Source organism: Rhipicephalus sanguineus, chromosome 3 (genome assembly GCF_013339695.2).
Source record: "Rhipicephalus sanguineus isolate Rsan-2018 chromosome 3, BIME_Rsan_1.4, whole genome shotgun sequence".
NCBI classification, from domain to species: domain Eukaryota; kingdom Metazoa; phylum Arthropoda; class Arachnida; order Ixodida; family Ixodidae; genus Rhipicephalus; species Rhipicephalus sanguineus.
In genome coordinates this window covers 140,452,928-140,473,941 of record NC_051178.1, presented here as the reverse complement: position 1 = coordinate 140,473,941, position 21,014 = coordinate 140,452,928, and the positions used below count along the sequence as shown (strand labels likewise).

General features: G+C 48.2%; 1 protein-coding gene across 1 annotated transcript in view; it reads left to right on the top strand.

Moving 5' to 3' along the window:
- The first annotated feature begins 7,400 nt into the window (after window positions 1-7,400).
- The window catches only part of LOC119385903 (uncharacterized), a 48,606-nt gene continuing 34,992 nt past the window's right edge, over window positions 7,401-21,014 (top strand). The window contains exons 1-2 of the mRNA XM_049414150.1: window positions 7,401-7,417; window positions 9,851-10,326. Coding sequence (XP_049270107.1) covers window positions 7,401-7,417; window positions 9,851-10,326 — 493 coding nt within the window. The remainder of the gene's footprint in view (window positions 7,418-9,850; window positions 10,327-21,014) is intronic.

Sequence of the window (21,014 nt, the reverse complement as noted above, 5' to 3'; positions counted from 1 at the left end):
ACGACGTGTCGAAAGATACACACAAATGAGCAAGTGGGCTTCCTTACAAAGCGAATAGATGCAATAACACTAAACGCAAGGATATACGGCTTTGCCGGGCGAGAAGAAACATCATGTCCCGGAGTGGGAAAACGCACGGTGCTCGAAAACACGGGCAAGCGTGTCTATATGCTCACGAGGAAGGAAGGACAGCACGCAGATGGTGAGGTGAGCATACTGTTTACCCGAGACGCGAAACACCCCATACACGTTGTGGGAGTATGCGCGAGCCAACCCATGCCATCAGAGTCGACAACGGGATACTCTTTGCGACGCGGCAGCGCGAGAGAAGTCTCGAAGGAGGAGGCGCGTTGTACGGGCACAAACACGCACACGTATATTACACGTATTCGCTCGCGGCAGCCACCCCGCGCGAGTGCGCAGAAAGTCGGGCGTGTTGATACACGCCGTAATCACCGTAATCGTCGCCGCCGCCACTATACCGAGGACAGCGCAGCGAACAGAGAAAGACCGTTGTCCACTGCGACGGCGGCGGTGGCGTTATCTTGGCTCGAGCGTCCGTATGTATGTAAAGTCCACGAGTACGTACTTGCTCCTTTCCCTCGCTCACTTGGCGCAAGCCGACAAGCGCCGTGTCTTGTATGCATGGGCGATATTCGAACTCGGGAGGTGGCAGGCGTTTTGTGTCGAGTGCTACTTGGGTAGTCCGCGCGCCACCTACGAGGAGCCTATACTTTCGAGTTCTCAAGACGTTGCATATGCCTATCATGCTCGTCGTAGTGGTTCTTGCAGGAGCTTAGGAATGTTTGCGCCTGGCCGCTTGGTTCACGTGACAATGTGGCAGAGACTCCCGCTGTCGTTTCTCAACCACCTTGTATACGTTGTCGTTCGTTTTCCAAGTGTGCGTGTGTCGTATAGTGAATGCTCGCAGGGGGGCGTGGTTTTCTGACGACAACGATGACGGATCCTGGCTGATGCCCACCTCCGAAGCCTGTTGCGCTGTGTGACGAGCACTGCTGAGCAAGCTGAAATGTGTCCTTTTCTTAGTCGCTGTCTAGCTTGCAGACACGCACGACTAGTTTTAAAGCGTGCGTAGTACGTGATTCGATGCTGTCGATGCTGGTCGATTATGGAAATTTCGCTGCAGAAAATGCTCGACCACGTACTTTTCGAACCACGAAGTGAAAAACGTCAGTGGCATGCACTGCCACCCTTCTTCTCTTTTGAATATTCCTTTTTTTGTTTACTTTTAACAGTGTCAAGGCATTGTTTCGTCATTGTGGTGTGCCTTCGAAGCTATTTTTGCTAGAGGGTGTAAAAAGGGTGCCAAATAGGCTTCTCTCAGACAGACAGACAGACAGACAGACAGACAGACAGACAGACAGACAGACAGACAGACAGACAGACACGCACACGCACACGCACACGCACACGCGCACACACACACACAGACACACACAGACACAGACACACACACACACACACACACACACACACAGACACACACACACACACACACACACAGACAGACAGACAGACAGACAGACAGACACGCACACGCGCACGCACGCACACACACATACGCGCACACACATACACACACACACAACTGTTACGTTATTTCTCCGCTGCATGCAATATTGATTTAAAAACAAACAAGCGATGTTGTTATTGCACACGGCCTTTATTACTGCAGTGATAGCATGAACTTCAGGAAAGCACTGTGGCTTACCGTTTTAATTGAAAATAACAGAAGAGAGAGAGAGAGAGAGAGATGTAATGCGGAAAGGCAGGGATGTTAACCAGAAAATAAATATCCGGCTTGCTAGCCTGCACTGGGGAAGGGGTAAGGGAAGACAGAAAAGTAAGGAGAGAGGTGATATATTAGACGGAATACAGCATGCAGAATGGCTCTATAAGCACCTTTAACAGCAGGTTTGGATAAACTAGAGCTGCGTTATTATTAATTCAGCCGTGCGCATAAAGCAATAAAGTCTAGTGAATACAGAAATCGCGCCTTTTTTTTTTCTTTAGGAGGGGAGGAGGGGGGTAGCGAGAAAGAATGATTTACGAATCGCGCACCCGAGCACATCCGTATAACATAAAATCAAAGTGAGCCGGGAAGAGCCATACAGAATGTAAAACAGTTTGCACATTATGTCAAACATTATTACGCTGCGTATACGCCTGCGTTGGAAGAAATTAGGCTCTTAGAGTACCGGAGGGAAATAATTAAAAATATTTATTACCCCATTGTCACCACCCATGGCGAAGAGCTGCTCTAATGCAAGCAAGGCTACCCGCGTGCATGCATGGGCCACGGAGCAGCACCGTGGTGCCTTCTATCCACAGTTTGCGACTCGGCCTATATAGGATAGAGCAGAAGCATTTTTTGAGGCTTTGCGTGCACGACGAACGAAAGCACACACATAGACGGCAGAGGAGCCGATGTTTGGCCGAGCATAAGCACGCTTTTCGCGCCTTCGCGGCAGAGGCAACATAGTGCGCAGCAGAGCGCTCATATAGCGTTTTGGTCATCGCAACGTCAAGCAACATTACCCACCGTAATGGGTACACCGCCGCTGCCGCCACCACAGCCAAGGATTACTGCTATGCTGTTGTGAGCACGCATGCAGCCACAGGGAAGAGATACATAGGTACTTTGATGGTTATAGGAAAAACAACGAAAAGCAAAACGTTACCTCTCAAAAGAAGGAAACTCTAATGCCTACCATTGACGTATACATGTGAAGCCAAACAGACACATTGAATATTTTGTAGACAATGCCGTATTGTATTGAAATCATTGCTTTTATTTGTTTCTAATTTGCTGTCTTTATATACAACCCCCGGGATTTACTGTAGATTCAGCAAAGGCATGCACAGGTTACATAAGGTCATAGTCGTCACTATGGTGGCATCTAGAGCAGCAACGAAAAAAAAAAATAATCACTTGTTTTAAGGAATCAACAGTGCGCGAACATTCGAAGCTATACTACAAAGGATATTTTGGCATGAGAGCTTGTCTATGCGAGTGCCTTTCTTAACAGCCTTAAGAGCCAAACTTAAAGGGGTGGTGCCATCAAATTTCGAGGCTATAACAAGCCTGTTGTGGGTTTCCTCTGTATGCAAGGACATTCCACACGAAGGGTCGGACACAGCAAACGTTTAGAATATATTTTAATTCACTTCCAAAGTGTACCTAAATGCCCATTCTCCCGATAGAAACCCATCGCTAGCGCGCCAACACTGACGTAGATCTGTAGGATGGGCAACGAAAGTTGTAGTGACGTCACACCAAATCTGCTGTAGTAACGTGAGTGACCTCCGGACCTGCGCCACTTCCGCAACGTACGTACCGGCTGTAGTGAACTAGAATATATTTTAGTTCACTATAGTACCGGCAAAGCATCGATAGCTACATCACTCGCCGAGTTTCGATCGCTTCCTGGCTAAGTACGTCACAGCCTTGTGTGGTCGCGTGACCACGCCTCCTACACTTCTACGTCACTGCCCAACCTCGGCGCCCAGAAACCGAAACCGAAAGTTGTCCACATCAAAAGGTGATATTAAATTATTTAGCGAGAATACATGAATCTTGGTGCGTGCATCATGCTTCCTTGAGCTATAGGAAAAGCTTGCAGCAAAGAACGCGCAAGCCACAAATTTGGTGGCACCACCCCTTTAATCTGACCTCGGGAGCTAGGAGCCTAAGTGGGTGCAAAAGAACTGTAGGGGATGGTTTTATAGAAATTAGAAGTAAACTAAAGAAATAATCATTGGTGACAGTGAGGGCTCTGGGCTGTGTACTGTATTCTATTTACGCGTTTAAGCATAGCCAATAAACATTTAATTTGCTATATGTGCCTTCTGTTTACTGTACCTGCTTGCCATCCTGACCGGCCTTAAGAAAACTTTGTTGTTGAAGTATCATGTAAGCTTCAGAAATTAAGCGTGCAGCGAGGTAACGGGATTTCCAGCTGCCACGCATGTTTATGAAGGAAGCGTTTAAGTTCCACTGAAGTGGTGCTGATGAACCACAATGTGCAATTATGTCACATTTACGCTTACCTTGGAATACTGTAATTAGGATACCATATTTTAGGTTGAGTTGAGCTGAATAAGCTTTATTTGCCCAACGATTGTTGCTGCTTTTGCGAATATTTGGTACTCCCCTTCATCCAGCAATATTTTTATGCAGCGATCCATTAATCAGTCTTTTTGAAGGCACCGGAACACATCAAGTGCTTTGCACAAGAGGATAGTAGCACATCCTCTCCAAGTAAAGGATGCTGCTACGATGTTTTAACTTCAATACATTCACCGCCTGGCCTTTGCTATCAAGGGTCCTTCAGTTATAGCTTACGTTATCTTTTTTTAGTTATATCGATGGTACGCTTCTTATTGCGTAACTTTCACACCATTTTCACGATTTCAATAATTATATCTATTCTACGAACTTTTAGAGCACATGATTTGAGGCCCCTATAAAGCCACCTCACGCTTACTCATTGTCATGTTACTCATTGTCATTGTCATGCCATCGCCATTGCTCCAGCTATATATACTGTATTTGCGCTGTTTGGCCACAACTCGCCCTTGTGCCATAAAACAGCGTATATATCGTCAATATTACGTATTTTAGAAATGCTTTCATAAAAGGAGCATTCAGTACGCGAATCAGAAAATAAATACGCGAATCAGAAAACGCGGAAAATTATCACCAAAGAAGCATTCAATACTTAAACAGTTTTTGGTGGCAGTGCGCCATGGTATATAGCTTGTCAGCTATAGGGTGTCACGCTGCTGAGCTCGAGGACGCTGGTTCGATTCCCTCGCTCTCTCTCGATCTTGAAAGTGACGAAATACTTTTCCGAGTATATTGTACTTTACTGAGACATTTTTGAAATTTAGTTGATTTTCGCCCACCATTTATCACATGAGATAGTTTCAGAACCACAGAAGAAGTCAGATCTACGTCACCCTCTACTAAGCCAACGGAGTTCACTCCTCCTAAACGAGAACTACAGTGTCCACACCAATCGCTCGAAATCGTCAAATTCTGGCGGCGCCATAGATATACCAACAGGAGGAATAAAACTGCGGCTCATTCTGAGTCATAATGAGCTGAAACACGGAATAAACGTTACTAGGAGTGCGTGAATAGTGAATTTCGGAACAGAATCGAATACGAATCGAATAGCGATGATACCAAATCGAATACGAATACTAATCGAATACTGTTCGAATAGTTTTCGAATAGCGAGACAACCATTTTCAATACACTCCTACTCCTAGAACTACACACCTTATTTGAAACAAATATTCACAAACCTTCACCAAAGATTGTTACGGTTACTTTAAATCGACTCAAAATACCACAATTATGAAAACTATAAGGTAAGCTCGTATACAGCAGGACCTTGGTAATATTTTGTAACTGTAGGTTGAAATACAGAAGCCACTACAGTAATCAAGGTGAGACTTCCTCGTCTGCTTTTAAATAAAATTTAGACATAAACACTAAAGAATTTTTAACCGAACACCGCGGACACAGCTAAAGATGCAATGAAAAAGATAAGCCTATCATCACAACATGTGCAGCGGCACCGAAAGCGTCTGAATATCAGTGTTGAAAGATATATATCTGCAGGAACAATTTACGCAAACACAAAACTTGCGTCTGTTGTTACTCATGAAGCTGAGTGCAGTCGTAATCCCCACCTTCAGTTATTGAAAGACGAAGACTGCTTACGCATAGTAAAGAGTGAGCGAGAGTGGAGTTTCCAGAAGAAACGCCTTCATCCGGTGATCAATATAGCGTCGGTAGTCTCATAAAACCTTGCGCTGCATGTGAATTAATTTAGGGATTAAAAGAAGAAAAATCACCTTTAGCTGTTCGAAGGTTTTGTTTGTTTTGGGGTTCTCCCATCGGGGCTGATTATTCGAAAACTATTCGAAAAATTTTCGGTATTTCTAATATGTACTATTCGATTCGGTACTCGAATTGGAGTAGAATGCTATTCGATTCGCTATTCGAAGTTTTCGAATATTCGCAAACGCCTAAACATTACACAAGCTTTAAAGAATTGTTACCTTTATGATCTTTTTTCATTTCACTGGCAGCCAGTCTGACGTAATCACTGGACAGCAATTACCAATGAAGCAAGAACACTTGTACCGAAACGAGGATTACATCCTGAACGTTTGAGCGGGAAAAAAATTCACCTGTCGGGTTTGTTCGTTGCAGAACAGAAGATGCAACCAGCGTACAGGTGCCGAGCAGCTTCGCCACGTCATCAGATACATCGCATCATGCAAGGTATAGGTGACATCGCATCAACCCGGTCGTTATGCCACCGCACACCCACAAACTGCCCACACCTGAGGAGGCAGTTTGGACTTGGAGAAACCAAGGACCTGGAGGACACTGAACTGCGCATTCTTATAGAGGGTGAGACTGCTTAACGTGCACGTAGATTGCTAAGCGCTAAGCGGTACGCTACTGCAGGATGCTATATACAGAGAACATCTGCTTAGTGGAAGATATTAACGTCGTGTATCATAGACGCATCTCTTGACGTATATATAGCTCATTACGACATAATAACGAAACGCCTGGCACGAACGTATGCGTCAACCAGAACGCGTCTATATAGAAGTCAACGAGGGGTTGCTGTTTATTAGGAACGACAACTGAGAAAGGCGTTTCTCATCTGTCACTCCAGCGTGTGCCTGTTACACCCTGCACGATAGGCCCCTCGCTGCGAAATCTTCTTACGGTGTCGTTACGAGGGAGAGGGAGAGAAAGTCAGAAAGAGAGAGAAAGGGAAGTTTATTAGCTATGCAGTACGAGGCCACTTGACTGGGCCGAATTCCCCACACACCCTTCCCGCTTACCGAAGTTCTTTCTTTCACTATGGTGCGAAGCGGTCGCGAAATACCTTAATATCGACGGCCGTCGTCGCGTCACCTGGCGTTTATGGTCCCTCTCAACACGTGCACACTTCGGCAATCCCTAAAACAAAAACTGTTCCTTGTTTAACAGACTCACTCATCCAGCGTCGCCGCCACGCTTCTGCTTTGTTTTACGCGCACCACGGTATATATATGTATACCCAGACTGCCTGTGTCGTATACGTGGTGCAGCCGAACTACATAAAACCGTTCGCCGGCGCCGCAACGCAGACGGCCAAGCGTGCGCCCTTACCTTGCAAGGATCGTCTTCTTAATGTCGCGACGTGGAGGCGCCAACGAATCTTCGCCGACAGGACTTGTCTACGTGTACGGAACACTCACACGGCAGCAGCTGCACGTGTATACGCAAACTCACCATATGGCGTCCAAGTTGAAGAACAAAAGGCATTTTACGAGATCGTTAATTCGTTTGTCTCTGCTAGATGGCGACGGCCATTCGGCGAGTCTGTTAAAGCTGCATTCGTCGATCACGTGGTGCGGGCAACAAAACGACTTCCGAGGCGCCACGTCCGAGTGATGGCCTCTTCGGCAAGAGGCAATATCCGTGAAGAAGGATCGCGCCTGTGGCTTTTGCGAAGCCTCGCCGTCTTTATCTTACAGTCCTCATTGCACGTGCATTCCGACCGTTGGCAACTTGATCCTCGCATAAATTAGCATATACGCCGCCACCTCGTAGTCCCGCGTCACTTATTCGCGCCGCTCACTACGGTATAGTGCTTCTCGAGGAATGCGTCGGGGAATGTGTGTGTGTTCTGTGCGAGGTATGATGGTCGATGACAAGCTCTTTAAACCCTATTTATACGCGCGAAGCGATTACGCCGACGAACCACGGCTTATATTGGCTTGAATGAAAGAAAGGTAGTAGGATTACCGTAAAGAAAATAATTCCTTTCTCGTGTGAATCTTCCTTGTTTGTTTTTGATAGGCAGTCGATAGATTTGCTTAGTTGCTTGTACGTTGCCTCGATATTCACGTCTGGGCTCATAGTTATCTTATAAATGAATGTCGTGTTCTTTAGATTGCTCACGCAAGAACTTTTACTATCCTATCCCATATAAATGGAGTTAGGAGAGCAGCTTATACCAAGAAAACCACGGCATACGGACGTAGACTGAAAATGCGTGGTTGTTCCCTTTTACTGTAATGCACGTTCTTCTCACACCACACGAAGACGCAACGAAAAAAGTTCACAAGGACCAGCGCAGAGCCTCAAATGCGTGCCTTGCATTCGCACACAGCGTTCATGGGTACGGGTACCCACGATCATGGGTACCCGTTCTCATGATCGCACACTAGAAACTAGAAATGAACTGCAATAACACAGAGAGGCAAGCTAGTTGGTTTGGCCGCGTGGTGGAAAATTTGGTCACACCACACGATTTAATTAACCTCTCAGGGCCTTCTACGTCAACAAATTTTATTCTTTCTCTTCAAAGCCTTCTGAGCATTCTGTCTTATTTGCAGTTAATTTCTAGTTTTCGGGCTCTTTCTCTATGTACCCTCATTTGGACGTAAAAAATCGCTTGGTACTCGTACCCCTGATCGCTGTGTGCGTATGCAAGGCACGCATTTTAGGCTCTGCGTTGGTCCTTGTGAACTTTTTTCGTTGCATCTTCGTGTTGTGTGCGCAAATTTTCCACAATGCAGCCAAACCAACTTGCCAGCCTTTCTGTTTTATTGCAGGACGTTCTTCTGTTACGGTTCTCATACATTCACGATATGCGTAAATTATAACCGTGCTATAATTGTGGATGCCGTCAATGTCATTGTTTTACCTACATCAAATATCTTTCTCACATCACATAATGAAAACTTCCCCCGACAAGTGTCCTCGACGAGCTGCCAAATAGTTAAATTTTGATTTTAATAAATCGTCGCTCTTTCATTCGTTTCTCTGCCGTTATAAAATATTTAGGAGCAGAAAATTTATTATTCATGCGAGGCCGTTCCGAAGTTTGCTCATGTGCACAAGAATTGGTCTCACAGAAACTTTTTGCATGAAATCTTTTTTCAAATTGTCTTTGCTTGGTCAGTCTGCATTGACACTTTGCGAAAGTGCTCCTCTTAAATTTTCGCATAGCAACACTGGTGCATCTCACGACGTCACACTCACACCCATATATACACGACGCCCTATAGCAAGGCAATCGTAAACATAAAAACACTTAGACAGTTGTACAAGACCAGTACATTGTTGTATTCTGTCCAGATTTGGCTGCAGTTCCGGTTCAAATTGTGTGAGAAATAATTGACTTGCTTAAAATGTAACCCTTGTTGCTTGTATGCGTTCTTCCGTCTTCTTCTTCCTCCCCCTCCTCAAGCGTGTACGTATAGTCACTGCAGAAAAAAATTAATACAAGCGACCGGTCCGGCCAGTGGTCGCTACTACTAATCTTTTTCTGCGGTGACCGTGCTGCTGGAAGTCGAGAAATAAATGCGTGATATACGTGATACATGCTCCTCCGCCTAATTAACCTCTCAGCACCTTCTATACGTCAACAAACTTTATGCTTTCTTTTCAAAGCATTCACACAATACATGCACCAGGTTAGGGATGGCTGCTCCAGCGTAATACGTAATCGCAGACTTCACTTAACATTCCAATGGGCGCTCGCTCCTCCGATACTTCTGTTATTTAAGTATACTGCATCCACTACATCCCACTGACTCGCCTGGCAGCAGATCCTGGCTAACTGCACTTATTAAAGTGCAAGCTTAGAACGAGATGTTGCCGCGCCTGTCAATACAAATTTCACCTGTCACTATATATTTTTTTTCTCCTACGTGAGAAACTCTAGCTCTTCACGACCATGTAGGGTCGCAGGAATTTGCTCTTTTATACCCCCATTTCACACGTGCGTGTGCATGCCAGCACATGCACCGCCGCATCAGGCAGCCCAGGAGCGCGGTCACACAGACTGAGCGCGCTCGTAAAAACCGTTCGGCCGCGCTTTCGCATTGGCCGCGCGGTGGAAAGCACGCGGACTGCGTGCCTTCTTCGCTTTCGCCTTCGTGTTGGGTCTAGCTCTTCTCTTCGCGGCCGCTGCGCTCTTGTGCCAGCATCCCCGGCACGTAACAACCGACAGGACTTCCGAGAATCGTCCTTTCTGCGGTGTGGAGGGAGGCAGGCAGCAGGTATTGCAGGTGAGCAGCGGGGCCAGAGGGCTGAGACCTCGCGCGCAGCGGAGCCGCATCTCGCTCGTGTTTGCACAGTCCTGGCTCTCCCGCAGGAATCCGCGGAATTTGATTCGGCATGCCTCTTTGAAGAGCACCCTCCTTTTAAGGAAGCCGGCCGCGGCGCCGCAGGAGCCACGGGAGGCAGGCGCGGCGAAGATTCGGACAACTACGGTAAGTGGGCGGCGAATGATGTTGAGGGCAGGGAGGCGAACGCAGACCTGCAGAGTATTTTCGTGAGACCAGTGACCCTCTTTTCAGCGGTCCGAGCGAGGGGATACTTTAGATAGGGCGCCGGCAATTCTCTTGTCGCTCCGCTGCCCTCTCGCGTGCTATCCGCGAGGTTTTATTTTCAGTACCGTCTGTATAAGGTCGCACGGCACGGTGCTGACATTCAGCAAGAGCCAACTTTTGCTCCTTGGCCTCGTCTCTGTGTACACTGCCCACAGACGTGTCCTTTCTCGTGGCGCATTCGGATCATGTACGTCGTTCGTCCCACGCCTGGCCGTTTGGCGATAAAAGTGCCTCCGTCTTGGTCTACAGCGGGGCAAAGAGCTGTCCTTGCTATAGCATACACGTGACGGGTCCGATGAAGTCGACAGTGGGGTACAGCTGCAGCCACGGTCGCGTCTTGTTACGCGTCGACAAGACGACCTGCTCCGCGAGCCCACGTACATTCTCCTCGCTTACCTGAGCCTGCTGAAACCAGGCTCCTTTCCCTTAAAGCAGAATAACGACCGTGTCGCTCAGGTAGGATGAATGGCGCTTAAACAAAGATGGACAACTTGGGCGATAACGAGGCTTCTGCGGATGACGACCGCGACGCTTGCGTGCAAAAGCACTCTGGCCATTTATTTTACGACCAGACGGTACAGCCTATAGATCAATTTGCGGCAAAGCGACAGCGGCCTGACACCGCTACCGATGTATTACGAGCTAGATCAACGCTTCGGGCCTGTATGTATGCGGAAGGTGCCCGTGCACTTCGCGTATTTATGGGATGCTGGCTGCCGGGCGTTGTTTATTTCGTGCATTACTTAGACGTGAAAGCTTCGGAAAAACACGTTTAGTGTTCGGCCCGCACACACAGGTTTTAGCAGCGAAACTGTTTAGCAAATCTTTACTCGTGAGTCGATCCAGAAAACTATCATCACCATAAACGGGTGTGTGCCACAGAAATTGGGTAAATCCCACTACAATTGAATCACTAAAAATGAAGAAGGCAACAGTTAGCCCAACAAATGGCTGCGAAGCGACGGCGGCGAGCTGAAGACCCCGAGTACGTACAACAAGAGAATGGTAGGGAACGGGAAAGGCAACGGCGACTGCGAGAAGACCCCGAAGCGATGGAAGGCTTACGCCAACGAAGACGTACCCGCAGATCTATGGAAGGTGCCAACGCTTGGATTTCAGCGCAAGTTTCTGTCTCTGGAGTTTGGACAACCATGCCATGTCGGTGACTGTCTGTAATTTAAATCGAACCTCTCTGCTCCGAGAACCAATGTAGAAACAACCTAGCATTACCTAGCTAAAGCTTAGCAACAACCTATAGATGCAAGATAGAACGTGCATCACCTATAGCTAAGGACATAGCAACAACCTAGACCATGCAGATTAGTCTTCAGAATCGTCTAGTTTCGCTGTTTCAAGCCTTGCGCGGCTTAGTGCAAGCTTCGCCAATTTTTTTCGTTGTTGTTCTTGGCATGTGAACACGCCTACTTCACGAATGCCATGAAGAGAGAGAGAGAGACAACAAAAAGCAAGGAGGAAAGAGAGAACAAGTGATGCGCGCGCACACATATCAGCATTCATCGCCCACACCCAGACAGTCTCAACCGAGAAATATTTGAGTCCGGTTCCTCTGTGGTTGTATAGACTGGAATCTAAGATAAGAAGGTTAAAAAAAATGACGGTAAGTAAGCTGCGGTGATGCTCTTTCGGGTTGTGACCCACCTTCTTGTGATCAACCAATACGAATATACCATATGAGTGCATAATTATAGTACCGCTAGATGAATATACTGTTGGGCTTACTCCGTGCATGACCGCCTCACTCACTCACTCACTCACTCACTCACTCACTCACTCACTCACTCACTCACTCACTCACTCACTCACTCACTCACTCACTCACTCACTCACTCACTCACTCACTCACTCACTCACTCACTCACTCACTCACTCACTCACTCACTCACTCACTCACTCACTCACTCACTCACTCACTCACTCACTCACTCACTCACTCACTGATAAATCACGACTCCTCGAGCCAGTGCTCCCCCTATCCCGGATTTCCAAAAAAAAAAGCATAAAGGAACAAAAATTAGACAGGGAATAAAAAGTGAAAACGAACGAAACATGCAAAGTAATGCGTAAGTCCTTGTGTTTAGAGAAAAAACCAACTACTCTTTTGAATGTGTATCTGAATCTTGTATTATGGGAGCATGTGTACAAGCATAGATAGGTATTCACAAGGCTATTGGGCCTATTCATGCATGTGCATTCCTTTCTCTGGCAATTGTATTCTGGCTGGGAAAGGTGAAATGACACTTTGATAGATTACTTCCGCAGAGTGCAAAGCAACTGTGTTTGTAAGCAGTGTACAATCACAAGCGAAATTTCGAGGTGCATTGAACCTTTTAGAGCGCAGCTCTTAGGCGCCCGTTCCTGCGTTGAGCGGCGTCGCCGTCGCCGTCGGTGGCGTAACCGATAAACATGAAAAAAATAAAATCAGAAAAAAAAATACCCAGGATCGGGTGGAATTTGAACCCGGGCCCTCTGCGTGGCAGTCGAGTATTCTACCGCAGAGCCACGCTGGTTTGGTTTTATTTAATGCATGGGAATAATGCCATCAAATCTTGTCACCTATTCCAACAGTATTCATCGCTTTAGAATTACACTTACATGTATACACGCAGAAAACACACAATTTCACACAGTCCAAGGAATCTTCCAAAAATTCTGTAAACAAACACAAGCGTCCAGAAGTCCAAGCCACCCCGGAACCTGGTCAAAAGTCTCAGCAACGCTATGCACATTAGCTGCTTCTTCTCGAAAGACAGACCTTGTCAAGCGAGGTGGCTCAGCATGTCTGTCAATCATGCGGCTTCTCCACAACGAATGAAGTCCTAACAACATGATTAAATCGTATGGTGCATTTTTGTTGATGCTCTTTGTGCTTGAAACTCATTTGCAAAAATACCCTATACAGGCGTCATGTCGGGCGAAGAATCACGTTAACTACGTAATATAGCGTGGCAGAAGAGGAAAATAACGACCAGTCATCACACAACGCTAATTGCGCAACGAGTGTCTGGCTTAATGCTTCCCACCCACAGCAAAGTGCTCAGCCGTAATTCTTCATCGTCATCAGCCACATGCAACATCAGGAAAGTGCACATAATACCTTACAGATGTGTAGCGGGTACCTCGCTTATTCGCAGAAAGAAAATAATAGCGTAGTGGGTGCTGTCCCACTTCACAAAATTTATGATTTATGGCGTATTCGATACCTTACGGAAAGTCGAAACATCAAGCACAGTTGGCCTTGCCCCAACACGAAGCTGCGCTCAGTATTGGCATTAGGCAGTATCGTAATCGTCGGTGAATATATTTTTTATTTTTTGTACGCTCAAAGCATATCGACTGAAATTGAGTAGTTAAGCCAAAGGTTTCATGTTCGAAGAACGCAACGTGTTAAAGCAATTCTAGGCTTTAGATCAGTGCTAGAAGGAACATTTATTTTTAGCTGGTGTCATGGTCCTCAAACTTCTGCCCACGGCTATTCATTTTTCTTACTGGCAAGGACAGGTCTTTCTGCACGCGGTGCTGCCCGTTGTGCGACTATAAATATGTACACACTGAGGAATAAGGACTATTGGCAAGGCAACACAATGTTTGTCCCCATTTCAACTTACCCTCTACGTAGTGCTCTATTTCCTATTTGGTCGAACATTCCCTAAGAAGAACCGAAATTCACAGCGGAGTCCAATCCACGCACTGTAAAGCCCCGGATGGAAGGCATCCGTGCCCAAGACATTGCATGCATACCAGGCACACACTACGGCGATTCTGACGCGAATAAGCGATCAGTGCATACTGAATGCTTTCCTGGTGCGAAACGGGGCAAGTTACTGCGCTACTACCGGGCAGAGCAAGCCGTCAGCCTTGTGAAAGTACCAAGAAGAGCTTGTCGATAGCGGCCGATAAAAAGAGAGAGCGAATAGGGCATGGGAAAACGTTTTTCGACGTGTCCGCGAGTCAGTTCTCCGATGCCGCTGACCTGCGGCCTGCCACTGGTCTGCCCTAGCCGAAAACCAAACACAACCAACTTGGACGGGGCTGCTACTACAAACAGAAGCGTCGTCGTCCTAAACTTCGCCTCGGAGAAGTGCGTCGCTGAGTCGGGCGCTTTTATGGAGCTGGCACTGAGGCGGCGGGTGGGATGGTGCGCTCTTGTCGTAAATTTGTAGTCCGAACATCGCATCGATTAAAGAGTGCTGTGCCGTCGGGGAGAGCAAGAACCTACGGCAGTGCAGTGCGTTGTATAGGCGAAGCCGGTAGAGAGAGAGAGCGAGGGGGGAGGGAGCCATGTATGCCGTTGTCGATTGCGACTCGTGTTTCTGCCCCACGTCTGTGGGGGCCTGGTGGTCGCTACAGCGATACCTCAGCGCCGGCGCGGCCGATCCTGGCATGGGCTATACGCCAGCCCATCGCGTGAAGCAACCGATCGAGAGTCGGCAGGCATACTCGCGAATGTCGTCTCTGCGGAATTACACAACGGGTCGGCGGTAGGCTCGCACAGTTGCGTGCAGTTGGGAATGAAGGCACATTCTAAAGCGGCATTCTTTGTGTCGGAGATTGTGTAGTTCCCCCTCCCCCCCCCCCTTCCCCCTCCCTTGTGAACCACACGAAGAGTTTCACACCTGTGAGTACAGGGCCCGGTTTCGCGTTCGCGCAGTCACTGAACGTGGGGATGTGGACTGTATTCGGCTTGCGCGAAGCGAGATTTTACAGGCACATGCAGCATGTTATAGTGTTCACGAGGTGTCCAAGCAACTGCTGCACGCAGCCTGAGTTGTAGCTGGACCACGCACCGAGGCGGCTGCTAAAACTTCCGTCGCTGCAATATGCTCCGGAGAGGATGACGTCATTTATTTCTCGCACCCCTGAGCTACTTGGCGCAGGGTCGCGTTCTGCAACAGGGCCCTTCGACACATCTTTTACAGCGTAATAATTGTTTTCAGCAGTCTCGATACGTAATGTGTGTGCATGTTTGACGGAAAGAAGTGAGGGTGAGGCGGGGATGTCCAAGGTGAAGGGTGGCTTGTGCTTCTCCCCACCAATTCTGTTTGAACCATGCATTTTACCAACACCGCGACTTCACTCGCGGTGCATAGAACTAGCTCGGAGCGCGCTGGAAGCTGTTCTGCTCTTTCGCGGGGGACGTGGCGTGTTCGTCCACTGCCGCAGCGGCTCCGATGGTGAGCGGGGAGATATTTATTCGTCGCCTTATCGGTTACCACAACCGCCGAAACTGCAATCGGACATCAAATAAAACGGACTTTATGTTCGGTGTAGAATCGTTTTAGCGAGCCGCGCGTTTTAGTGGCCCCTTCCCTTATTTATTTATTTTCTTCATTTATCCTAGACCAAGCGGCGTTTTTCAAAAGTGATAGGAGATTTGTGCGTTTGTCATTTTACGGGTATGGCTTCTCCTCTCACGGTACTTTGGAGTGGAAAACATGGAGATTGCCCCCTCTCTCGCATTCGAACCGCCTACTGCACGGTCTGTCCGGTCTTTTGTATATACGGCGCGTGCCGCATTTGAGGGCGTATACTCGACCGCAGCAAAAGGGATCGTAATTTATATGTGAGGCATCTGGATACGGGAAAGGAGGACTTTCGGCGATAAACAGTGCCGACGAGATCGTCAGAACTCCAATTAGTCAGAAACGCATGTACTGTCGCTCCTTTTTACCATGTCTTCTCCGGTATATACTTTTTCAAGCGTCGCTGCTCAACTCCAAGTCTCGCCGGTGCACTGCCGTCTTCTGCCTTTGTTGTAAAGTGGGTTTCTTTTTTTGTCGACATCTGTGACTATAGTAAAGATACCCGCTTGAGATAAGGGCTCCAACACTCGCGAATGCTAATGAAGTCTCTACGCCGAATGAAGCCTCTTCGGACGCTCTCGACTTGTATCGACAAGCGAGCGCCGCTGGTTGACATGTACCCTTGGCAAATAAATGTCACATTTATCGCCGCCAGTTGCCGTTCGGCTGTACTCTGGATGAGGAACGCAAAGAGTTGTGTTTGCTGAGCGAACAGTACACAGGTTTTAGCACGCTAAGCGCGGCGCTTATGCACCATCCCGTATATGGATGAGCTGCGGCTTTTATCGAGAAGGAATCCCGTTGCGCTGTAAGTCCACAGCGCTATCGGCGGTCGGTGTCTTGGCCAGCCGTAAAAATGTTGGGAAGCGTTGTAGCCTCCGCTCCGATCGCCCAGTAGAATAACATGGCAGAATGATTTACCTGTCACGCTCACGAACAGTAAAAATTGTTTACGGTGTTCCGTGCGAGTACCATCTATATATGTATAGCTCAAGTACGTCTCCATGACAAGTCGAGTATATACAACAGAAGCAGGAAACATGTACGTGGACGTTAAGTGTCAAAGTTATAACGTTCAGCTGTATGCCGAACATGAGAACGAGTGGGCTTTATTTCCTGGTTGCAGTGGCATGCATATTCATGGAGGACATTCGTCAGTAAGTCAATAATAATAATAATAATAATAATAATAATAATAATAATAATAATAATAATAATAATAATAATAATAATAATAATAATAATAATAATAATAATAATATAATATCTGGGGCTTAACGTCCCAAAGCCACATTCGTCAGTAAGTCAGGCGTGCTCTGAAATGCATGTGTTCAATTGTAATTCTTGTCGAGCTATAGCTAGGGGAACACCCTGTCTATTCAATTGTGTTAACTGGCGCTTAACTGCCATCTTATACGTATTATGTGTACGTTTTAACGAACCCTGAGTGATCAGCGCTCATCCACTACCTTCAGATACGTCAGTAGCAATAGCAAGGGGAACACGTGCGAAAATTGTTTTCGAGAGTTGCTGAGCACGCACGTACGCATAAATTGGTTCAGTCACACTAAATGTTCCATGGAAAGCTGCTTGCTGCATGTTGACAGATCAGATTCAAGCGCACACATCAATAGTATAATTTTAAAGGGGCCCTGAACAGCCTCTGAAAATACAAACTATAGCACGTTATTTCGTCCCGGCGTTTCCTATCTTTTCGCTGCACTTAATGACGTCGACAAGATGGTCTACGTGACGTCAGTGGATGTCTATAATCTTGATGTGGATAAAGTTATTTGAAAGCAGCGAAAGAGAACGAGAAAATGACCTAAGTTCCAACATAAACGTTCCCGGTATTCGACTAAATGTTCGGGCAGGAAAGAGCACACGTATACAATCAAGAAAGAGGGGCGCAAACGGACAGCCTTCTTTTCGGAAGACCGCGCCTCTATACACTCGGCGCGCAGCAGCAGCCAATGTTCCCTGTAATTAGCAGTCGGCTCTCGAAGGCTCAAGCTAACATCGGCTCACTTCACTCGGTTCTCTCTTCCGCGCGGAAATGTCGATGCACATCCATTCGGACGCGGCCATGTACAAGCCCCAACTGACGCCGTCCTCTTCCCCTGTCCATGGGGCCGAAACACGCTACGAGATCGTGTTTCGGAAGGCTGACCGTCTCGGACAGCTGCCGTGCCGGCGTGTGCGTCGAAGATATACGTGTATGTATATACGCACACGCACGCACACAGACGCTTACGTACAGCTGCGCACAGGCATCACGCACGTACGGCGGCTAAGGTGTTGGGCCCGTATATAATGCTCGGACGGGCCAGGTCCTCCCATTAAGGCGCTGGCCGCTTTTGGCACGTCCGCGGAGCATTAGCGCCTCGGCGGCACCGCGCGCCGCCCTATCAGAAACCGGCCACGCGTTTTCTCCACCTCTCTCGGCGGCGTCGTCATTGTTTCAGAGAGCGCATCGCCGCCGACTCCAGACAGCCGGGCATTACGGGGCCGTTGTATAGGCGCGAGGCTCCGATGAGGAGGGGGGTTGTACGGCGGCCGATCGCTTCCCCCTTTTATTACAGGCCGGCCCCGAAAAACAACGGCTGCCGCGGCCGCAGTACCGAGAGAAGCGGCGCGGTGCGCGATAACGCAATACGTCACGATCGTGTCACGTTTTGTTCATTGGGAACGCCGGGACGACGCGGCTCGCATGCGCGCTGCTGGGCGCGCACGAGCAGCTATAGCTCTCCAACGGATCATGGCGCAAAGAGGAAGAAGGAGGCTCGACTCATTATCGAGAGAGCGAACAGAACGCGGTCCTTGCCGAGATCCGCGGACCGCCGTCCCGGCGGCACGACCATGCGCCGAGAGAGCAAACGACATGCGGCGCTATGCGAAAAGCGAGATGACGGAAGACGAGAGGCGAGAGAGTTTGCGGCTCATATATAAGGCCCGGGAAAACGTTGCGCGAGGATAGTTACCCAACGGGGAATCCGTGAAACTGCCATCGGAATCGGTGGTGTGCGATGTTCCGGCTGATTAGCTCTTGGCTGTAAAGCATGTGGTGTCGTCGTTTACAGTTTAAACACGGAAGGTGCTTTTCAAAAGCGATTGTCGACGCCGGCGACAGCTGTATTCCAATGAAAGTGAAGGGATAAGGTGCTTGAGATTGCAGGTAGTGCATAGGTGGTGGATAATGCAGCCAGAAAATCTGCGCGTCGAAGCGAGGGTAGGAGTTGGAAGTTTAATACACCACTAAATATATGACGTCTATCCGCCTCTCATTAAGCTCCTGTCGACCGTTTCCGTGTGACCCGCCCTGAGTGACCAATCTACCTGCAATGTTTTTCTGAAACGAAGCTGCGAAGGCAGGATTAACTTGTTCTGAAATTTATGCCAACCGGGGTATAATGATATTGCTTCTAGCCATTTCCTGCAAATTATTCGCTTATCAGAATCACTGGTAAGGCCTGATCCAGCTATACCGATCACTACACCATCCGGTCCACAGATCCGTGTGCTTAAAACTAGTCTATGTAGTCCTAAATTAAAATAAAGCTTCGGCCCTCTCGCATCCTGAAAGCGCGTCGTGAAAAGCCCAGCTGAGCGACATCACCGCGCCTCTTCAAGAGTGCGTAGAGCTTTCCACGCACCTGACTGAGCCACACACGCAAGCATTACAAAGCGTGCTCGTATACATAGGAAAGCCCGGAACTATCGCGTTCACGGATGATTCGAACAGGGCGCGAACTAAGCAGCCCTCCACACGGAAGCGAACAGACGTGTCCATCCTACGCCGTTGCCGCATCGCTCATCATGCGCCGTTGTGCCGGAGTCGCACGCGCGCACGACGCGGCACGGGCTCGCCGCTCAGCTCAGGTCGTGCACACATGCTCGCGCACACATCCAGCCCTTCGCGGCGGCCGTGAATCGCCAAAAGCGCCGCCGCCTCGACCACGCGCGCAGGGAACGAATCGGGCGAGCGACGCCTTCAATCACCACAAGCAGGCTTCGCCGCGGCGCTAACACGAGCGCTCCTGACGGCGGCGGCGCGGGCCATTTGTTCGCGTGGCGTGGCGGATGCGCCTACGATGGAGCGATGGTCGTCGGTCGCGCCGTGAGAGCACGAACGCTGATGCATGCGGACGAATGCATGCACGCGTGCCTGAGCAGCGTTTGAGGCGTGATTTGTACGAGCGATTCTTTCGTGGGCGCGTGCAAATCGAGCCAGTCGATGGTCCGCGAGTCAAGGCGTTAACCGAAAGACGTTGTCGTTGTTTTCTCCGTAAAAATAAGAAAAGAAAAAAAAAGGAGCGAGTGGGTTGTTGTCTCCTTATTATCTGAGGCGGCTCCCAGGATTGTTATTTGTGCAAGGTTACGTAAGGTTAGCTGTGCGGAATAAAATAAAGAGGAATAATAATTGACGAAACGTTGCACGAATCTATGCATGATTCCGTGCCTGCGCACAAATTACCGGCGTGTCAGGAGACGCGGCGCGATCGCTTTACGGAGCACACGTGCAGAGCGTGATTTGCGTACATACGGCCATCTCTATATAGACAGCTTCATTGGGCTTTTACCTATACATTTGAGGCGGCTTCCTCTCAGATGTGCCGCTCTCGTGCTTCCATCAAATCTGATTACGGTTTAGTTGCTTCTGAGGTGAACAAACCCTCCAGGTGACAAGCGAGGACTACGCAGTGTTGCGTCTTTGGTACATGCCACTTCATGCGTGTGCAATTGTCCGTGGTTAAATATAGCATCACGACTTATCTATCTTGAGTTGTAGAGCGATAGACGTCTATACGCAAGAGTCGAACCAAACTGCAGATGCTGAGAGCATGAGACAGACTACAGTTAGTAAACCCCGTCATCAAAAAATCGCCAAAGCGCAACATCGTCAGTTACTTTCCTGCCGTATAGTGAAGTTGTATAGTTTGTCGTCGCCAAAAAGCAAGTGCGAAGTTGTGGTAATGGAGTATTGTAAAAACAACACGCTTGATTGAGTGAGATATCTGTGTTAAACAATTCCGCGCGTGCACTTTAAAAAGAGGCCAGACGCGATTTCGCAAATGACGCAGGCTGTATACGTGAGAAAAAGAAAGAGCAATTCAAAACATCTTTATTCAATGCAGCTTTAGGTCTATACCGCGACCCAGTTTAAAGCCCATGGCACACTCTTCTTTCTGACACTCAGATCTCGTGCGCCGACTCAACTAAGATGCATCGCGCACTTTGTTTTCGCAC